This window comes from Lynx rufus, unplaced genomic scaffold, assembly GCF_022079265.1.
Source record: "Lynx rufus isolate CCGP_SWC_20201006 ecotype Redwood Valley unplaced genomic scaffold, mLynRuf1.p SCAF_2, whole genome shotgun sequence".
Lineage (NCBI taxonomy): Eukaryota > Metazoa > Chordata > Mammalia > Carnivora > Felidae > Lynx > Lynx rufus.
The window spans coordinates 11019015-11040966 of record NW_025814834.1 but is presented as its reverse complement, the minus strand read 5'-3'; the positions used below and the strand labels follow the sequence as shown (position 1 = coordinate 11040966).

Sequence of the window (21952 nt, the reverse complement as noted above, 5' to 3'; positions counted from 1 at the left end):
AACCTTGGACTCATTCTTTTCTCCCATCTTGCACACCCCACGTTTAGGCCAGTAATAAATCCTACCACTTCACCTTTATTTTTTTATTTAAAATTTTTTAATGTTCATTCATTTTTGAGAGACAGAAAGAGACAGAATGTGAGCAGGGGAGGGGCAGAGAGAGCACGGGAGACACAGAATCCGAAGCAGTCTCCAGGCCCAAGCTGTCGGCACAGAGCCCAACGTGGGGCTCCAACCCATGAACCGTAAGATCCTGACCTGAGCTGGAGTCAGACGCTTAACCGACTGAGCCATCCAGGAGCCCCTTACCAGTTCACCTTTAAAATATATACAGCTATATATACAATGGAGTATTACTTGGCATTCAAAAAGAATGAAATCTTGCCATTTGCAACTACATGGATGGAACTAGAGGGTATTATGCTGAGCAAAATTAGTCAGAGAAAGACACATATTGTATGATTTCATTCATCTGGGAACTTTAAGATACAAAACAGACGAACCTAAGGGAAGGGAAGCAAAAACAATATAAAAACAGGGAGGGGGACAAAACATAAGAGACTCTTAAATATGGAGAACAAACAGAAAGTTACTGGAGGAGTTGTGGGAGGGGGGGATGGGTAAATGGGTAAGGGGCATTAAGGAATCTACTCCTGAAATCACTGTGGCACTACAGGCCATCTAACTGGGATGTAAATTAAAAAATAAATAATAAAGTAAAAGAAAAGAAAATATACACAGCATTCATGGTAGCAATGCTTACCATGTTTCCTGTTGTTAGTGTGTTCACCCTTGCCCCACTCCTGTTTATTTTCAACACAACAGCAGGATGACTGGAGAACCTAAATCTGATCATGTCACTCTTAGGCTTGAGTCCTCCAATGGCCTTTCATTTCACTTAACGTAAAAAGGCCATGGTCTTCAAGGTCATAATCTCCAAGGCCCTACAGGCCCTTCCATACGTTTGCCTTGGACTCCACCCTCCTTCCCCTCCAGCAGAGCTGCTCTTCCCAGTGTTCCTTGGCTGAGCTGGGCATGACCCCCACTCAGGGTCCCTGCACTTCCTCCTCTTTTGGCCTGGAATCATCTTCCCTGGACATCTACATCATCAACACTCTCATGGTTTGTGTTTTTTTTATTATTATTATTATTTTTTTTTATAGCTCTGTCCTTAAAAGCAGGTACAGTGAGAAAAGTGAAAGTGAAGCTTCCCTTCTAGAATTTCTAGAATTGCCAGCTTCTCCTCAAGATATTTCATAGCCTCCCCGCCTGCTTTGTTTTTTCTTAGCATGATCTCAGCTCAATATACCATGATTTTAATTTACTTATTTCCCTCAGACACCCCTGCTACAATAAAAGCTTCATGAGGTACGGGACTCTGTTTTGTTTACAACCGTATCTCTAGCACCTAGAGGAGACAAGAGACTGGGGAATGAATAGACATGCAACATAGTTGTTGAGTAAATGAGTTTAATGGGGTGATATGTATTGAGTAGAAAACCTGGAGCTCCTGAAATGTGAATAAGTCAGAGAGATGATCTGTAGGGTTCGCTCCGGCTCTGAAAGTCCAGGTTCCAGCAATGCCACATTCCAGGAAGGCTGTGGTCTCCCACTTGGCAACTATTGCCTTAATGATGATCTTACAATGAAGTCATATCACTTAGCAGGTTAGACACTGAATTTCTGAATTCCAGTCTTTGGTGAGCCATACATTATATGCAAGTTTCCAAGGTACTTCTGAATAGCAGGTGGGTGTTGGAATAACATTATCAAGTGGGAAAAAAATCGCTCACCGCTGAATCATTCCCATGTTACCTTTATCCCTTCTGCAGTTTTGTTTCATCGCTTAATCCCCCGATTTCCATCCTCCTACTTTCTTTTGAGTATCGTATAGGTCAGGAGCATTCCATTGTTGGCATCCATGGAATGATCTCTCTCCCTCCTAAAAGTCCATAGCAGTAATACGGCTAATCAAACATGGGCATTCTCTTTTTATCTTATTCATTAATTCATAAGCTCTTTGCTTTGTGAAGAGTGGGTGTCCCATACGTGCTTTTCACCTGACTCAGGCATCACAGCCATTGTCTTTTACTTCTTGTGTGTAGGCCTCTGGTGTTTTGGGTCAGGAGAAGGAACTAAATAAACATTAATGAAACTAGTTAAGGGGCGCCTGGGTGGCTCAGTCGGTTAAGCGTCCAACTTTGGCTCAGGTCACGATCTTGTGGTTTGTTGGTTTGAGCCCCGCGTGGGGCTCTGTGCTGCCAGCTCAGAGCCTGGAGCCTGCTTCAGATTCTGTGTCTCCCTCTCTCTCTCTGACTCTCCCCAGCTCGCACTCTCTCTCTCTGCCTCTCAAAAATAAATAAAAGATGTTAAAAAAAAAAAGCCTAGTTAATATTCTGGGCACTTTAAAGGTCTTTGTTGGTTGAATGTGATCTGAGTAAGGAATGCTCACATCTTTTAAGGCTTAGCCTTTGAGAACATTGCAGAATTTGGGGGGTAGCAGCTTCTTCGATGTTTTGGGAATCATGCCTATTACACGAAAATGCACAACCAGGGGCAGATCAAGAAGACTAAGGTACTGTGGGAAACAGTCACTGAAGAACCACATGTACTCCTGGAGCATCTTTGTCTGTGTTCCGCTTGACCTCTTCACTGCGTACCACCCAGCCTCTGGCTCGTAGGGGAACTCAGTGGTCATGGGAGGGGTGAGCATTTGACCTTGGTGTTTTGTCTCAGTGAAATAGTCCAATGCTCAGGTTTCAGATGTTGCCCTTTGTTTTTTAGATCCGCTTGTATAGTAACGAACTAATTTTTAGTAGTCAACTTAAAGACCTAATCTTTTTTTATTTTATAAGAAACAAGATAGTTATGAATAAAGAACACAGAATTTTGTGCATTTGCTGCAATTTTTTAGTGCATCCCCTTAGGATATAGATTATGCTGTGTGGGCTGTCAAGTGCTAATTTTTTTTTTAATGTTTATTTACTTTTGAGAAAGAGAGAGAGTGCGTGCCTCTCTTCCCCCAACAGTGCACATGAGCAGGGGAGGGGCAGAGAGAGAGGGCGACAGAGAAGCCCAAGCAGGTCCTGCACTGTCAGAGCAGATCCCAATGTGGGGCTCAAACTCATGAGCCTTGAGTTCGTGAGCTGAGCTGAAGACATTAAATTGACAGCAATTTGGTAGGTTTTATAGTTCTGTATCTTATTTGACTTTTCAAATAACCTTTCGGGGATCTTGATCTTCAGGACCTGATGTTCTACTAATGTTAATCACTGTCATTTTTCTTCCTTTTTCTCCATGTTCTAATTTTTCTCCTACTTTTTTCTTTCCTTTTCCTCCGACTTTTTTTTTTTTATTACAGAAGTAGTATTTACTTTTAACAAAATTCTGAAAAATACATAAAAGGTTAGCTGAGATCGTGCTCAACTCACTGAAGGTGTGACAGGCACTGGAAGAGAGCCACCTGATATGTCTACCAACAGGAAGTGAGAATACCTGTCCCGAACCTTGCTAATATTTAGTTAGTATTGTTAATCTTTGCAATATTGCTAATCTGATGAGTAAAAATTATATCTGTTTTTGCATTTTGTGTTTCTTATTAATGGAGTTGGGTACATTTTAGTTTGGTCTGTTTATTGCCTTTTTCTGTTTGCAAATTGACTATTCATGCCTTTTGGCCATTAAAAAATATTTTTAGGCTCCTATAAAGTTCTTCAGGTTTTGCATTTAGAGTTGAAGTTTTTTTGGTGGCTATCATTTGTCTTTAACTTTGTGGTATCTTCTCTTGCGAGAAGTTTCAAATTTGGCTTCAGACAAATGCATCGGTTTTTCTTTTTTAGGCGTTGAGTTTCACATCATACTTAAAAAGCCAATTACATACACTAAGATGTAAATATGTTCTAGTATTTTGATCATTTTGTAGTTTGTTTTTAATATTAAAATTTCTAATCCGCCTAGAATGTTTTTGTATATTGTAGAAATCCAATTTTACCAATTTTTCCAAAATCCAACTGCTTATTACACCATTATTTATTGAGTAATTTATTCTTTCTCCATTAATTTAAAATATTACCGTCACTTCATTTTTAAATTCCCATATATAGATGATTCTCTTATATTGATCCAATTTTGTGTCAGAACCGCACTTTATTGTTTTATAGTTTGTGGTAAATTTTCAAATTCCAAAAAATAAAATCATTATAATTACTTTAAATTTTTTTTTTCAACGTTTTTATTTATTTTTGGGACAGAGAGAGACAGAGCATGAACGGGGGAGGGGCAGAGAGAGAGGGAGACACAGAATCGGAAACAGGCTCCAGCCTCCGAGCCATCAGCCCAGAGCCTGACGCGGGGCTCAAACTCACGGACCGCGAGATCGTGACCTGGCTGAAGTCGGACGCTTAACCGACTGCGCCACCCAGGCGCCCCTTTTTTTTTTTTAATTTTTTTTTCAACGTTTTTATTTATTTTTGGGACAGAGAGAGACAGAGCATGAACGGGGGAGGGGCAGAGAGAGAGGGAGACACAGAATCGGAAACAGGCTCCAGGCTCCGAGCCATCAGCCCAGAGCCTGTATAATTACTTTAATTCATCGATTAATTTAACATCTTTATAATATTGCATTTTCTCATCTAGAAATGTGTCTCTCCATTTCATCACAATTTTCTTTTATGTTCAATAGTACAAAAAATTTAAAATAGTACAGCCAGGCCTTGTACATTTGTTGTTAATTTTATATTTAGGTGTTCAATGCAATTGCGAATTTGATCTTTCCTTTTCTTGAATCTTCCCTTGTCAATGTATCTAATTCTTACTTCCAATCTTAGCTTCTTGTATTCTATCTTTCTAAGCTCTCTTAAATCCTTTCCAGAACATATGGCATACAAATAGGACTTTAGAAAGATTTTGACAGTGTTATGACATCCATATTTTGTTGAAAAAGTTGGTGCGGAACATGAAGCCTCTTTTTACACTAAGGAAACAACAGTATTTACAGTGGTTGGCTCTCCACTGGATCCTTTCTTTTTTTAATTTGTTAACTTTGCTTCTTAGACTCTGGCTTCAGGTCTTTGATATGAAAGAATCACTTCTTGGGGAAAAGAAACCAAATAAAACTGAACTAAACCAGCCTGTTAGGTACAGCTGTTTGCCTGCTGGGTCTTGCTGTTCTGGGCAGTTTGTTGTTGTTGTAGTTGTTCGGTTATTAAAAGCATTTGGAATGATTTTTCGGTTACAAAATGTTACCCTTCATTACATAACGGCTGCTCGGGTTTGCCTACTTAGTTGTGGCAAATCCATGAAGCTGACTGTGTGAAAATGAGCTTCTCCTGAGACTGTAGCTGTGCAGTTGGGTGAGTGGTCATGTCTGACACTGAGGAACAGCTCTCCAGGAGAAACAGGATTGAAGAGAAAGATCCTGGACTTGTGGGTGGTACAGGCGAGATATCAACATGTGTGGAACTCAGAGGAGGTCTAGACGGGAGAGTTATTTTTGGCGTTGATGGCAGTGAAAGCCATGAGGATAGGTGAATTTATACAGAGAAAAAGACTGGCACCCTAAATCAGTAGTTCAAGGTCAGGCAGAAGAGATCAGTAAAGGAGAAATGGAAAATAACAAAGTGGAGAAAAAGATGGAAGGATTTCATAGAAGCCTATTAGGATAGTATTTGAAGGAGGGACGTGGTCATCGTGCCAATTATTTCTGAAAGTCCATGTGTCATAAAGACAGGGACTGTTAATTGCATTAAGCTGTCTGGAGACACTCATCCAATCATCTGTCCATTAGTTAACATATTCAACAAGCACTGTTTGGACAGTTCCTGTGTACCAAATTTCATGGTAGACGCTAGGGATGAAGAGAGGCAGACCCAGGAGACCATAGTCATTATGTTGCCAGGACAGAAGATAGAAAGACGGTAAAGACAATGAAGTAGGCAGGCACCATGAAGGGAGAAATGGAAATCACAGAGGGGAAGTAACGTCAATCCATTTGACAGTGTTGTTTGTACTTGAAACTGGCCAAATCATGCACTTATTGTGCGGAAACCATCACGACTCATTCCAGGGAGGGTCCTCCTGGGAGTATGAAGAAGCAAATAGTTTCCTTCTCAAAGGTGTCACAATCTCACTGGGAGAGAAGGCATCGATGCAATTTAAGTAATACAAGCTGACTATGTTGGATATGTCGCAAGGCAGTATTTGATTAATCGTTAGGTAATAAGCACTACTTAATGAGTTTCTATATGCCAGGAGCTTTATGTACGTATTCTTTAATTTCAACCAGCAAACTGAAGGTATTCTCTACAGATAAGAAAAGTGGGATATAAAGGGATTACTTTACTAGTATCATGAAGTGAGTAGGGAATCGAGCTGGAGCTCAAACCTGGACCTCTTTGATGCCAAGCACATGCCTTTTCAACCCTGCCACACTCCATTTCAATGGTGTAGTGCTTTGGAAAGCAAATACAGTGTTTTGATAGAATTTCCTATTTTCTCTTGATCTGAAATGCTTCAGAAATCCTATCTTTTATATCAAATATATCTGATAGCAGGGATTCTCAAATTGTAACAGGACCCTTGGGGTCTCTTGCACCCTTTCAGTGGGGCCTCAAGGTCAAATCTCTACATAATAACAGTCAGATACCATCTGCTTTTTTCGCTGTACTGACATTTGCCCTACTCGTACAAAAGCAAGGGGAGGTGAAACTGCTAGAAACTTACTACAAATCAGGCGGTGGGTGGCCACAAACTCTCAGAGTGGTCATTGTATTTCTCACTGACGCACACTGGCACAAGGAAGAAACCCCCTCAGTTTCATGTAGGAATGTCCTTGATGAAACAGTAAAGCTCACTAATGTAGTGAGACACTGACATAGGAGTACTTGCATTCTGGGTGGTGAAATAGAAAGTACCCATTAAACACTTCTGCACGGTAGTGTTCCGTAGTGGTTTTGAGGAAAACACCGTGCGGTCCTTTGAGCTGAGAGATGAACTAGCCATTTTCTTCACAGAGCACCATTTTTACTTGAAGGACTGAGAAGCAAATGTAGCTTTCAGACCCGGACATTTGGGAGACATTTTGCTTGAAAAGGGGCAAAGTGAGCCTGAAACTTACAAGCAAAACTGTCAGCATTTCTTGCCAGTGACAAAATTTGAGCTTTCAAGTAAAAACTAGAATTTCAGAAAACTTGTATCTACCTCCATGAGCTGGGTAGCTTACCAACACTAAAAGAGTTTTCTGATGATAGATGTTGGTAGTGATATTAACAAATGTGATTTGGGGGGGGATATTGTATGATTATATACGTCAACATTTAGAAGATGTGCATAACTCGGTAAACTAATATTTTTCAGATGTCTGGTGCGTGGTTTATAAACCATACATGAATAAGATATCCTTTGAACATGCGATATAGACCAGTGGATTTTAACGTAATGTACGCAGAGTTAATTGATGTGGTTTCAGATTCTGTATTGCAACCATTCTTTATGAATTAACACTTGTTAAGTTTTAATGTAGTATTAAAGAAGATTATCCATGATTACTAGAAAATGCAGTTAAAATATTTGTCCCTTTTCCAACTGCATATCTGGATATGACCAGATTTTTTCCCATATACTTCATCTGAAATACCATGTAGCAACAACTTGAACGCAGAAGCAGAGATGAGACTCCAGCTGTTTTTATTTATTTATTTTTTTATTAAAATTTTTTTTTAATGTTTATTCATTTTTGAGAGACAGAGACAGAGCACAAGCAGGGGAGGGACAAAGAGAGAGAGGGAGACACAGAATCCGAAGCAGGCTCCAGGCTCTGAGCTGTCAGCACAGATGCCACCGTGGGGCTCGAATTCACAAACCGTGACATCATGACCTGAACCGAAGTTGGATGCTTAACCGATTGAGCCACCCAGGCGCCCTGAGACTCCAGCTGTGTTTAGTTAAGCCAGATATTAAAGAGATTTGAAAAGTGTAAAGCGATGTTACTTTCCTTGGTTATTTCTATAAAATATGTATTTACATTAACATGATATGACTTTATTATTGCTATTTTAAAACAGTTTAATACAGAATTTAAATTTTCTCAATTTTAATGCGGAAAATATTACAGAAATAAAATTTCTTTGACCTCCTCAATAATTTGGAGAATGTAAAGTGGTCCTAAGGCCAAAACTTGTGAGATCCACTGGCCCACATTTATAGAGGTAGTACAATAAAGTGGTTAAGAGGCTCTGTTCAGGTCCCCCCCCCTCCAGTAACTTATCTTTCTGTTGTTCAGATGGAATATAGTCTATTGATCTGTCTTCAAGTTCACTGATTCTATCCTTTGTCCTCTCCACTCTCCTACTGAACTTATTCAACAAGTTTTTCACTTTGTCCTTTGAATTTCCAGTTACATAATACCCATTTAGTGTGTTTTAAAAACTTCTATTTTTCTGAGATTTTTAAAATTTCATTCATTTGTTTCAAGTGAATTTGTAAATGGTTGCTACAGCATTTTTGACCTCTCCTTTAAAATCCTTGTCAGATATTTCCAGCCTCTGATTCACCTCCATGTCTGTGTTCATTGATTATCTTTCTCTGGTTCTTGGTGTGAGAGGTGATTTCCTATGGTATCCTGGCTATTGAGGTTTGTCGATGGTCTTTTCCTGTTTATTGTATCCTGGGCATTTTGGTTCTTATGTTAGCAGACTCTTGATCCTATCTGAATCTACTTTGGCAGACAGTTACCATGTTTAGATTTCGCGTAGAAGTTCTGGTCTACTTTGTGGGCTTTAGTTCCAACGGCAGCTTAGTGTTTTGAGCCCTTGCAATACTCTTCCGGTCTGCTTTGTTTTTCTGATGCTGCTAAGGCCCTACTCAGTTCCAGCTGGTGCCACCTGCAGGGTAGGAGGTACTTCCCAGGATGGCTGGTCTCACTGAGTGACCTTCTGGGGGCGGGGAACAGGACTCTACCTGGTTACACTGCTGGTTAAAATGCAGGAAGACACTTGCTTTGTCAGCGGGTTGCGGAGTGGGGTCTGGGATATCCCAGGACTTCACTGCCGCCCCCTTTGCAGGTGGATGAGACTGCCCACCAATGGCTTGGTTGTGGAGTGGGGTCTGAGCGGTCCGGGGACTTCTCTGTCTCTGCTGCAGAGAGATAAGATAGTGCCCCGGGGCCCCAGCTGAGAAGCCGAGGTCGAGGACACCTGGGGCTTTGTCGCTGGGCTGCTGCAGGCAGATCAGAGCACTGCTGGGGCCCAGCTTTGCAGGAGAACTGGGGCAGCCCTGGGCTTCCACGGAGGGGATCAGACTGCCTAAGGGGCCCCAGCTGTGGAGCAGGGCTTAGGGCTCCCCATGAATTTGTTTGTTTGTTTGACTTCCTTCTCCTGGTCCTCTGGCCACAGAGAGCAAGCTTTGCTGTGGCTCGGTTTTTGTTGGCTGTGCTCTTTGGTGGTTCCGGGCAGCAGGTCAAGCTCCTCTCCTGTTGAGGGACACGTGGGAGACAAAAAGAAAACCCAGGGGACTCACCATGCTGTCATTCCTCAAGTCCTGAGGCCTCTGGCCGGTCCACCTTCTACCCAGCTTGCGATTATTTTAGCATCGCCTGTTGAAGACTTTCAAGGGTATGTAGCTGTATTTAGGGGAAGGACTAGGGAAAAGCGAGTTCACGCAACCGTGTTTTAAAATCAGACATCACTGCATTATGTTTTATGCTGAGAAATTTTCATTTTTTAATTATTTACTTTTGAGAGAGAGAGAGAGAGACAGACAGACAGACAGACAGAGCCTGAGTGGGGGAGGGGCAGAGAGAGAGGGAGACACCGAATCCGAAGCAGGTTCCAGGCTCCGAGCTGTCAGCACAGAGCCCGACACGGGGCTCGAACCCACGAACCGGGAGATCATGACCTGAGCCGAAATCAAGAGTCGGACACTGAACCGACTGAGCCACCCAGGCGCCCCGGATGCCGAGAAATTTTACAAACTAAAAAAACAGAGGTGAAAAAAAGGTTACGGCAAAGTAGACTAACTTCTGACGTTGGCGTGTCATCCCCAGTGTCTTACACCACGTTTGCTTATTTTTACAGGAATTATGTTGGAATATGAAACGAGTGGAGAACTGAAGACCAAATGCATCGATTTGCTCAACCTCAGTCCCAGGTAAACCCGCCATGTGGTGCAGCCTGGGTTTCCGAGCCAGATTTGTTATTGACAAATGCTGGCTCAGGGCGGGGTATGGAAGGGCTGCGTGGACTCACCGTGCGGTGCTCAACACATGTTCTGCGGTGTATTATTTCCTGCTTGCTTCAGTGAGACCTGCTGGAGTGCCTTGCTGGGTGAGGACGAGGTGGGAAAAGGATCGTCCGTCTGCCCTTTGTTTTTCTTCCTAAATACACCTGTTGTTGTTTTTAATCTTTTAGGTTAGAGCAGTTTTAGAAAGCTGTGAAGACAGGAGCTCCCCCACGCCCCATGCCCCGCATCCCAGACTCTTAACTTCGTAGATTTATGTGGTGCGTTGGTCAGAGTTAATGAACCGGTCTTCGCACATTATTACTAACGGAAGACCATATCTTATTCAATTTTACTTGTGTTTTGTTGTTGTTGTTGTAGTTGTTGTGGTGGTTTTGTTTTTTGCGTGATTAGCTTTTTCTCGTCCGAGATCCCACATTACATTTCACTGTCAAGTCTCCTCAGGCTTGTGGTGGTAGTGACAGACTCTCAGACCTCGCTTCTTCTTGATGACCATTTAACATTTTTGAGGAATGCTGGTGATTGGCGTTTTAAGAATAGTACTGAGCCTGTTATTTCCCTGGTAGACAAACATCTCACGGGGCTGCCTGTATTCTGCTCCCCTCATTAATTGTCACGGGGCAGAAGTGGGAGGACCCCATCTTTGTCTCCAAAGCTTGTTGTGCGCCCAGAAGAAATCCTCTTGTGAGGGCATATTGCCCAGAATTCATTCCCTTTAGGAAATCCTGTGCAAAACTAAGAAAAAAAAAGTCATCCTCTGCAAAACTCCACTTCAAGAGACCGAATCAGATCAGTGATTATCCTGTGGGAGCCCAGGCTCAGATAAGGTGAAGATATTTTGAGTGGAAGAAAATTGTAAAGCGAAACAAAAATGCCACGATATGTGTTTCAGAGTTGTGGGCCAGCGAAATAAACGACTTTCCACTGTGGCTGACCTGCTTGGCCATGATTAGTGGAGCGGGGACAGACACGGGCAGCGAAGAGGACCTCTCACAGAACCACAGTTAGATAGTAGACGAGCTGCTCTCCAGTTTGAAACCTCTCTCATGGCCACGGCCACTTGAGCGGTCTGGAGTCTGTGGTGAGGACCGGTCGTGGCTCGGATGGTGACGGCCCAGGTAGAGTTCATTGCCACTGCCAGGTGACCCCACAGAGAAGGCGGTCAACTGTTTGCTTTTTAATCAAAGAAGAAATGGTGGCAAAGATAAGGCATCGAATGTCATCCACAACAATCATTGCTCTATTTTTCGGGGGAGACAAAGTCTCAGATCAAGTCACGATTTTCGGTTCTTTTGGTAACTGGCACATATCACTGGTAAGTGTGATTCCGCCAGCATGCTGAAAGTTCATTTGTTAGACATTCATTTATTTAGTCTGTAACGATGTTTTGTGCACCACCTCCATGCAAAGCTCTAGGTTAGGTTCTATAAGAGGTTCTAAAGATATTAATCTTAATCCCTACCTCAATGAATTTATTGTCTAGCTTACTAGAGAAACGACTTGTATAAAACATGAGTGGCACAGATAAATGTCTATATGAGAAAATATCTTGCAGGTAGAGATTCAGAAAAATACAGATTTTGTATTTAAAAAACTGTAGATCCTTGGGGCGCCTGGGGGGCTCAGTTGGTTAAGCGTCCGACTCTTGATTTCGACTCAGGCCATGATCTTAGGGTTGGTGAGATCGAGCCCCGCGTCAGGCTCTGCACTGACAGTGGGGAGCCTGCTTGAGATTCTCTCTCTTCTTCTCTCTCTGCCCCTCCTCCATTCTCAAAATAAATAAAATCAACATTAAAAAGAAGTGTAGATCCTGGGGATGCTGTAGTCATCCTATGTAGTGAATAAATGTCTCAAAGTAAAAAAGAGAAAGGATGGATCTTATTTCTAGTTCTGCTCAAGAATCTGAGTGAATTCTGCATATAAAAACATTTGCATGACATGGGGCACACTCGAGTTACTGTATTAGAATTAGAAGTAGAATTCCACAGGGTTGGGATGGACAGATTAAATACCTGGTTAATTTAGACCTTGCTGGGAAATCTGTTTTGCTTTACAACATTTGTTGGAAACCTTTCCAAGAGGCATTATTATCTTTCTAATTCTTACGAAAGTATAACTCCTTTGACAACAGACTCTGGAAATTCATCCAACTCATCATTGTAAACTGTCTCTGATTCATTCCTGTTCTAAATATTCACTCCTATCCCGATAGATTGTCTTTCTTGAGAGCCGAGATGACATCTTTTATACTCCCAGGGCCCAACCGTAGTAGGGACTCAGTAAATGTAGGTGGGGTGAATCGCCTTCTAACTCAGTCCCTTACACAAGACTGGAGCTCAGGAGATGTTTATTTACGAAGACCAAGGCCTGCTTATCAGAGTTTGCCTTTCTGGGCAGTAGAGGCTGAGACGGAGGCAGGTGGGTGAGAGGTTTATTGGGAGGTGACATCTGTGACAGACGGGATGGAACAAGGCTCAGCACGAGGAGCCATCAGCCACGATGATGCAGAGGTGATAACATTTTCTGCCAAGCCCACGAGGGAGCTCCAGAGTAAAGCTCATTGGTGAGAGTCGCTTGCGGGGCAGAAATGGCCAGGCTGACCTTGGGCTCAGCCCTGGGCTCGGGGCCGCTAGGGAAGAGCGTGCCTCGGGCTCCGATGCTGAGGTGGATCCCGAAGGAGCGGCCGCTGGAGACTGTCAGCTACCTAAACACCTGCCCCCCAGCGGGGCCCCGAGTCCTTTCTTGAAGGGAGGGAACTGGACAGTACATCTTTGAGACATGTTCGTGACATGTTTTGCAGAATGACCCCATTTTGGATGCTTTGTGGCTTATAGACGCTATTCTTTGTCTTGAACAATTATTATTCTGGGCTGGCAAAATTTACCGGAATCGCTACAGGTTATTTGAATATGGAGGGAAGCCTCGAATCTGCACATCCCCAAGCAGTTCTTTTTTAAGAAAATGATGTTGTAGCCCGTAAGAATTATTAATGATAATCATCATCATTCTTTGAATGTTCATTTTTTGGTTCGCTACTTGCTCCTTCCCTAAAAAAAAGTATTTCAAACTTAACCTTTTTCAAATCTCAGTTTCTTCATCACCAAAGTAATTATGATAAAAGCGTTATATTAGAGGATTGTTGTAAGATTAAACAAGAAAGCATATGGAAGGCACAAAGTATAGTCGTATCGGGAACATTCTGTATATGTTCATTAAAGAGACAAAGGAAGCAGGAAAAAAGTAAAGAGAAAGCTCAGTCTGCACTTGACCTTCTTAGGTAAGCAAATCAATATCCTTGCTCCCCTTTCCACGGGGAAGTCACAATTAATGAAGAATCATTCTGAAGAACCCAAGCCACTTTCAGGCAGACTTGATTTCTTTATTGATTTGTATCCCCCCCCCCCCAGAAATCTCTTAGTAAAGCTGATGGTGTTTTTACATTTTATAAATGTGCTTCCTAAATGCAATGTCATTCTTCATGGGTTGCGTGTGTGTGTGCAAATTTTGGTATAGAAAATAGTAACTTTTGTGTGTGGGAATTTCAGTACTGACGTCAATGCCTTAGTAGAGGAGATACAGAAAGCGGAGCCGGTAATCACAGCTTCACGATCAGACCAAGTAAAGCTTTTACTACGGAGGTTACAAGACAAACTCAGGCAGCACAGCAACCACCAATTCTATCTTTTTAAGGTAATGCATGTTTTAAAATGACCAAATAGAAGAACTTCAAAGAATTGGTTGACATCCGATCAATCTGAGATGAAATGCAGATTAAATTTTCTCTTTCCCTTGGTGTCTCATATATATTTGCCAAGGCTAAGTCTCAGCAAGTGTTTATTTACTGACTGAATGAAACTGAAACGTGTTTCTCAAGAGAAGTTAAAAAAAGATTGGTAGTAAGTTTAGCTGTTCTTTACGATGTTCCATTTAAAGGATGACCATTAAGGTAGCTTCAAGTTATTGAATAACTGAAGTTTCTTTTCAGTTGGAGTAATATTAAGAAGTTCTGTTTCCTGGAATATCAATACTTACTATTTTCTGCTTCCATGTGAACTAAACTATATTTCAGGAAATTATTTATCGATACGGCTTATATAATAATTTTAATGCAATGTAAATGTGCCTATTTTTCTCTATAGTTTTCTCGGTGATTAAATTTAAAGTATAACAAATGTAGTCAATTACTCAGGAATAGCTTTTAGTTTTTCTTAATTATTTAACAATATTTAATAGTTTCTCCTAATATTGCTTCATATCACACTGGTTTTCTTTTTATGATTTAAATGAATTTTGAAGAAATGCCATTGTTATCAGGACGCCTGGGTGGCTCAGTCGGGTGAGCATCCGATTTATGCTCAGGTCATGATCTCACAGTTCATGAGTTCGAGCCCCGCGTCGGGCTTTTTGCTGTCAGCTCAGGGCTTGGAGCCTGCTTTGGATTCTGTGTCTCCTTATCTCTTTGCCCCTCCCTTGCTCGCTGTTTCTCTGTCTCTATCTCTCAAAAAGAAATAAACATTAAAAGATTAAAAAGGAAATGTTATTATTATCTATATTTTTGGCATATTCTGTCTCATAAAAAATTACATCTTTTGTAGTCATCCCTTTAATGTATTATTGAAAGATGAGAAAGTTATTCTTGTAATATTTATTTTTCCAGCAGGTGGCACTATTTAACTTCAAATATCAGCTCTATAACTAGAGTGACCTTGTAATTTATCTTCCAATGGGAACATTTTTGATAGTGAAAGCAGACACTATTGATAATTATGCCCCCACAGCAGACGTAACTGGGACTGTCCCAGCCTAGCCAATCTCTCCATCTGTAAACAGATTATCCAATTTATGTATGTTCGTTTGATAAATATTAAGGTATCCACTCTGTGCTTGACAGTGTAGGAATTGAAAGATAAATGAAATAAGAGCCATCCTGACTCTAGAGGAGCGTTAGGATTTCAGAAGTATTAATTAATTGTAAAATCTGCATTTGAAACGTATTTAGTGTATTTCCTGTATATGCTTTTTATGCCTATGGACAAAATCATGTGCAGTATTTAAAAGACAATACTATAAATTAATGCTATTTGGTATCTTATTTAATAGCAGTAATTTATCTTAAAAGCCATTTCATGGAAAACACAGATCCAGTATTGTTTTTGTAATTATGTTAACTACCAAATGTTTTATTGGTCTCAATGGTAGGAGATACAATGTAGTTTTTTCTCGTCTGCTCAGATAGTGAATATTGTCCACTTATTATGTATAATTAAGATAAACTTGAATATCTTCCTTGGTTTGAAATTAAAATTAATGATTTAAACTTTTTTTTTGAGTTTAAAACAAATGCTGTTTTCTTTCATTGAAGGTTCTCAGAGCACATATACTGCCATTGACTAATGTTGCACTTAATAAATCGGGGTCTTGGTAAGTTTCTGTTATTTATTTAAAACTTAAAATTTTAAAAATTTTAAATGAAAAAATTATTTATTTATTTTCTTGCACCCAAAGTCGAAAAGTTGTTTTTATTTTATTTAATTTTTAATTTTTAATTTTATTTGAATCCAAGTTAGTTAACATATAGTGCAATAATGATTTTAGGAGTAGAGGTTAGTGATTTATTACTTACATATAACACCCAGTGCTCATCCCAACAAGCATCCTCCTTAGTCCCCCTCACCCATTTAGTCCATCTCCCCCAACACCCCTCCAGCAACCCTCAGTTTCTTCTCTGTATTTGAGAGTCTCTTATGGTTTGCCTCCTTCTGTTTTTATCTTGGTTTTCCTTCCCTTCCCCTATGTTCACCTGTTTTGTTTCTTACATTCCACATATGAGTGAGATCATACGCTATGTGTCTTTCTCTTATCTTTCTCTGACTTTTTTCACTTAGCATAATACACTCTAGTTCCATCCACATTGTTGCAAATGGCAAGATTTCATTCTTGTCGATCTGTAACATTCCATTGTACATATAAACCACATCTTCTTTATCCATCAGTCAGTGGACATTTGGGTGCTTTCCATAATTTGGCCATTGTTGATAGCGCTGCTCTAAACATTGGGGTGCACGTGCCCCTTCGAATCAACATTTTTGTATCCTTTGAATAAATACCTAGTAGTGCAATTGCTGGGTCATAGGGTAGTTCCTTTATTAATTTTTTGAGATGAAAAAAATATTAAAAAAATTTATTAGATTTTATTATTTATAGTGGTTTTAGGTTTACAGCAAAATTGAGCAGAGGGTACAGGGATTTGCCACATACGTCTGGCCCCCACACACCCTCAGTTTCTTTCACTGGCGTCTTGCCCCAAGGATTGTGCATTTCCTACATTTGATGGGCCTACATTGACCAACACGTCATTATCACTCAAACTTCATAGTTTACATTAGGGGTTGCTCTTGCTTTCTTTCATTCTATGGGTTGACAAATGTTTAATGACAGATCTCTACCATTAAGGCATCACACAGAGCAGTTTCTCTGCCCGAAGAATCCTCTGTGCTCCATCTATTTATTTCTATATATCCCTTCCTTCCTTCCTTCCTTCTCCCTCCCTCCCTCTCTCCCTTCTTCCCTCCCTCCCTCCCTTCCTCCTTTCCTACCTCCCCCCCCTCCCTTCTTGTCTCTATTTTAGAGAGAGAGCAAGTGATCAGGGGAGAGGGGCAGAGAGAGGGAGAGAGAATCCCAAGCAGGTTCTGCCCTGCCAGGACAAAGCTGGATTCGGGGCTTGATCCCATGACCCTGGGATCATTACCGAGCTGAAATCAAGAGGCAGACACTCAACCAACTGAGTCACCCAGGTGCCCCTCTATATTTCCCTTTCTATTCTTCATTTCTAATTTTTAACAACCAAGGATAATTTTTTTTAAAATAAAATTGTATATATATTTAAGGTGTACCACATGATTTGACGTACATACACATAGTGAAATGATTGTTGCAGTCAAGCTAATTAACATATTATCTCCTCACAGTTACCACTTTTTGTGTGTGTGAAGAAAGCACTTGAAATCTATTCTTTTAGTGTATTTCAAGCCAGAATTATTATTTTATTTTATTTTTTATTTATTATGTTGTAATTTACATTCAAGTTAGTTAGCATATAGCACAATAATGATTTCAGGAGTAGAATCCAATGATTCATCCCCTACGTATAACACCCAGTGCTCATCCCAACAAGTGTCTTCCTTGATGCCCCTTGCCCATTTAGCCCATCCCCCCACCCCCAACCCCTCCAGCAACCCTCAGTTTGTTCTCTATATTTAAGAGTCTCTTGTGTTTTGTCCCCTCCCTGTTTTTATATTGTTTTTGCTTCCCTTCTCTTATGTTCATCTGTTTTGTATCTTAAATTCTACATATGAGTGAAGTCATATGATATTTGTCTTTCTCTTACTAATTTTGCTGAGCATAATACACTCTAGTTCCATCCATGTTGTTGCACATGGCAAGATTTCATTCTTTTTGATTGCCAAGTAACATTCCATTGTGTGTGTGTGTGTGCGTGTGTGTGTGTATGTATACACACACACACACGCACACACACACACACACATATATATATCCCACATCTTCTTTATCCACTCATCTGTTGATGGACATTTGGGCTCTTTCCATACTTTGGCTATGCACTCCTATGAACAGTGGGGTGCATGTGCCCCTTTGAAACAGCACGTCTGTGTCCTTTGGATAAATATTCAGCAGAGAAATTGCAGGGTCATAGGGTAATTCTATTTTTAATTTTTTGAGGAACCTCCATACTGTTTTCCAGAGTGGCTGCACCAGTTTGTATTCCCACCAGCATTCCTCTTTTTCCACATCCTCAACATCTGTCATTGCCTGAGTTAAATTTAGCCATTCTGACAGGTGTGAGGTGGTATCTTATTGTGGTTTTGATTTCTATTTCTCTGTTTTTTCATGTGTTGGTTGACCATCTGGATGTCTTCTCTGGTGAAGTGTCTATTCATGTCTTTTGCCCATTTCTTCACTGGCTTATTTGTTTTTTGGGGGTTGAGTTTGATAAGTTCTTTATAGATTTTGGATACTAACCCTTTATCTGATATGTCATTTGCAAATATCTTCTCTCATTCTGTCGGTTGCCTTTTAGTTTTGCTGATTGTTTCCTTTGCTGTGCAGAAGCCTTTTATTTTGATGAGGTCCCAGTAGCTCATTTTTGCTTTTGTTTCCCTTGCCTCCAGAGACGTGAGTAAGAAGTTGCTGCGGGCAAGATGAAAGAGGTTTTGCTTGCTTTCTCTTCGAGGATTTTGATGGCTTCCTGTCTTACATTGAGGTCTTTCATCCATTTTGAGTTTATTTTTGTGTGTGGTGTAAGAAAGTGGTCCAGGTTCATTCTTCTGCATGTTGCTGTCCAGTTTTCCCAGCACCACTTGCTGAAGAGACTGTCTTTATTCCATTGGATATTCTTTCCTGCTTTGTCAAAGATTAGTTGGCCATACGTTTGTGGGTCCATTTCTGGGTTCTCTATTCTGTTCCATTAATCTGTGTGTCAGTTTTTGTGCCAGTACCATACTGTCTTGATGATAACAGCTTTGTAATTCATCTTGAAGTCCGGAATTATGATGTCTCCAGTTTTGTTTTTCTTTTTCAGGATTGCTTTGGAAATTCAGGATCTTTTCTGGTTCCATACAAATTTTAAGATTGTTTGTTCCAGCTCTGTGAAGAATCCTGGTGTTATTTTGATAGGGATTGCATTGAATATGTAGATTGCTTTGGATAGTATCGACATTTTAACAATATTTGTTCTTCCAATTCTTGAGCATGGAATATTTTTCCTGTTTTTTGTTTTGGTATCTTGTTCAATTTCTTTCATAAGCTTTCTATAGTTTTCAGTGCATAGACTTTTAACCTCTTTGGTTAGATTTATTCCTAGGTATTTTATGGTTTTTGGTGCAATTGTAAATGGGATCAATTCCTTGATTTCTCTTTCTGCTGCTTCATTATTGGTGTATAGAAGTGCAACTAATTTCTGTGCACTAATTTTATATCTTGTGACTTTGCTGAATTCATGGATCAGTTCTACCTCAGGCCAATATTATTAACTATAGTGATTATGCCTGTGCATTACATCTCTAAATTTATTCATCCTACATAACTGCAAATTTATGCTCTTTAACCAATGTCTCCCCATTTCTCCCACTCCCCCGTCCTTGGTGACTACTGTTCTACTGTCTACTTCTATGAATTTGACTTTTTTTAGATTCCACCTGTGTGTGAGATCAGACAATACTTGTTTTTCTGTGTCTGGCTTATTTCACTTAGCATAATGCCCTCCAAGTTCGTCCATGTTTTTGCAAGTGGCAGTTTCTTTCTTTCTCATGGCTAAATAGTATGACATTCATTCCCTGGTGGATATTTGTTGTTTCAGTGTTTTGGCTATTGTGAACAGCTCTGCAAAGAACATGCAGTGCAGATACCTTTATGAGACCCTGATTTCATTTAAAAAAATTTTTTTTAACGTTTATTTATTTTTGAGACAGAGAGAGACAGAGCATGAATGGGGGAGGAGCAGAGAGAGAGGGAGACACAGAATCTGAAGCAGGCTCCAGGCTCTGAGCTGTCAGCACAGAGCCCAACGCGGGGCTCGAACTCACGGACCGCGAGATCATGACCTGAGCCGAAGTCAGACGCTCAACCGACCGAGCCACCCAGGCGCCCCTGATTTCATTTTTTTTATATACACCCAGAAGTGAGATTGTGGGATCATACGGTAGTTTTATTTTTAATTTTTTGGGGGACCCACCATCCTATCTTCCATCATGACTGTGCCAGTTTACTTCCCTGAAAAGCTAAGAGGAAGTGTCTGGAGGAGAATCAAAGGTACACTGCCTTGTCAACCCTTTTGTTTGGTTGAGTTTCCTTGTCAGAATTTATCATTTATCTGTTTACCTTTTATCGTTACCACCTGACACTCAGACTTTTTTAAAAAATTTTATTTATTAATTTATTTCTTTATTTAATTTATTTGTTTTAATTAATTTATTTAAATTTAAGTTAGCATACAGTGCAGTACTGGTTTCGAGAGTAGAACTCAATGATTCATCACTTCTTTTTTTTTTAAATATTTTTTTTCAACGTTTATTTTTATTTTTGGGACAGAGAGAGGCAGAGCATGAACGGGGGAGGGGCAGAGAGAGAGGGAGACACAGAATCGGAAACAGGCTCCAGCCTCTGAGCTATCAGCCCAGAGCCTGATGCGGGGCTCGAACTCACGGACCGCGAGATCGTGACCTGGCTGAAGTCGGACGCTTAACCGACTGCGCCACCCAGGCGCCCCCATGATTCATCACTTCTGTATAACACCCAGTGCTCATCACAAGTGCCCTGCTTAATGCCCATCACTCACTTAGCGAACCCTAACCCTAACCCTACCTCTAATCCTACCCCGCCTCCCTCCCTCCATCAACCCTCAGTTTGTTCTCAGTATTTAAGAGTCTCTTACGGTTTACCTCCCTCTGTTTTTATCTTACTGTTCCTTCTCTTCCTTTATGTTCATCTGTTGTGTTTCCTAAATTCGACATATGAGTGAAATCATCTGATACTTGTCTTTCTCTGACTGACTTTTTTTCACTTAGTATAATATACTCTGGTTCCATCCACATTGTCGCAAGTGGCCAGATTTCATTCTTTTTTATTGCAGACCAGCTTTTTACTTCTGTGCACTTTTTTCTGTGTTGGGGAAGTAGCTTTCCTAATGGAGTATTTAAGGAATAACTAAGATAGTATTTTTAACTTTAAAATATTAGAGGTCAAAGGGTGCATAGGTGACTCAGTTGTTTCAGTGTGGTCAACTCTTGATTTTGGCTCGTCATCTCAGGGTCGTGAGATCGAGCCTTTCATTGGGCTCCATGCTGAACATGGAGCCTGCTTGAGATTCTCTCTCTCTCTCTCTCTCTCTCTCTCTCTCTCTCTGTCTCTCCTCCCCCTCCCCACTTGCATGTGCTCCTTCTCTCTAAAATAAAAAACTACATATGAGAGGCCAACATACAAATTATTCCTGTAGAAGAATAGTCATGTAAGAGGATTGCTAATCTTCAGTAAGTAGTCATTGACACTTACTAGTTTGCCAGTCATGTTCCAGGTCCTGGGGATGATGGCAGTAAACCAGATGGGTAGAAGAAAGACTAGCAAAGAGGTGAATGTACCTGCTCAGGGTGTGCTTTGGGGTCAAGTTGAGGTCCCAGAGACAGCCAGTGCAGTTGGTCTTGTGGGCCATGAGCAGAAATTTGAATTTTCCTCTGGATTGTTAGGAAGCCATCAGAGGGAAGTTAAAAAAAAAAACAAACCAAAAACCTCCAATTTCGGTGTGGAAGATAGACTCATAAGGAGTAAGGACCATGTGTGAGCCAAGATCTATTAGAAGATGGTTTCATGGTTTAGGCAAGAGACGGAGGCAATGGAGCTTGGTGAAATGCAGCCACACTAGGGGTGTATTTTGAGATTGGGCTCACAGAATTTACTAATAGATTGTGTGTGGTATATGAGGGGATTAGAGGAACCAAAGATGATGCTAAGATTTTATGGGCTGACCAATGGGAAGAACGATACTGTTTATTGAGATCTGTTAGAATTTCAGAAAATGTTGCTGATTAATATTATTTAATTCATAATTATTTATAAGAATGATTATTGGCAGGATTACTCTTAATCTGATTTAGTGGCCCCGTTTTGGTTTAGGGATAAAATTAAAAAAGTTCCTAATAAAAGGATG

General features: G+C 40.6%; 1 protein-coding gene across 1 annotated transcript in view; it reads left to right on the top strand.

Moving 5' to 3' along the window:
• Window positions 1–10075: 10075 nt before the first annotated feature.
• The window catches only part of DAW1 (dynein assembly factor with WD repeats 1), a 34546-nt gene continuing 22669 nt past the window's right edge, over window positions 10076–21952 (top strand). The window contains exons 1-3 of the mRNA XM_047082254.1: window positions 10076–10143; window positions 13779–13923; window positions 15596–15654. Coding sequence (XP_046938210.1) covers window positions 10076–10143; window positions 13779–13923; window positions 15596–15654 — 272 coding nt within the window. The remainder of the gene's footprint in view (window positions 10144–13778; window positions 13924–15595; window positions 15655–21952) is intronic.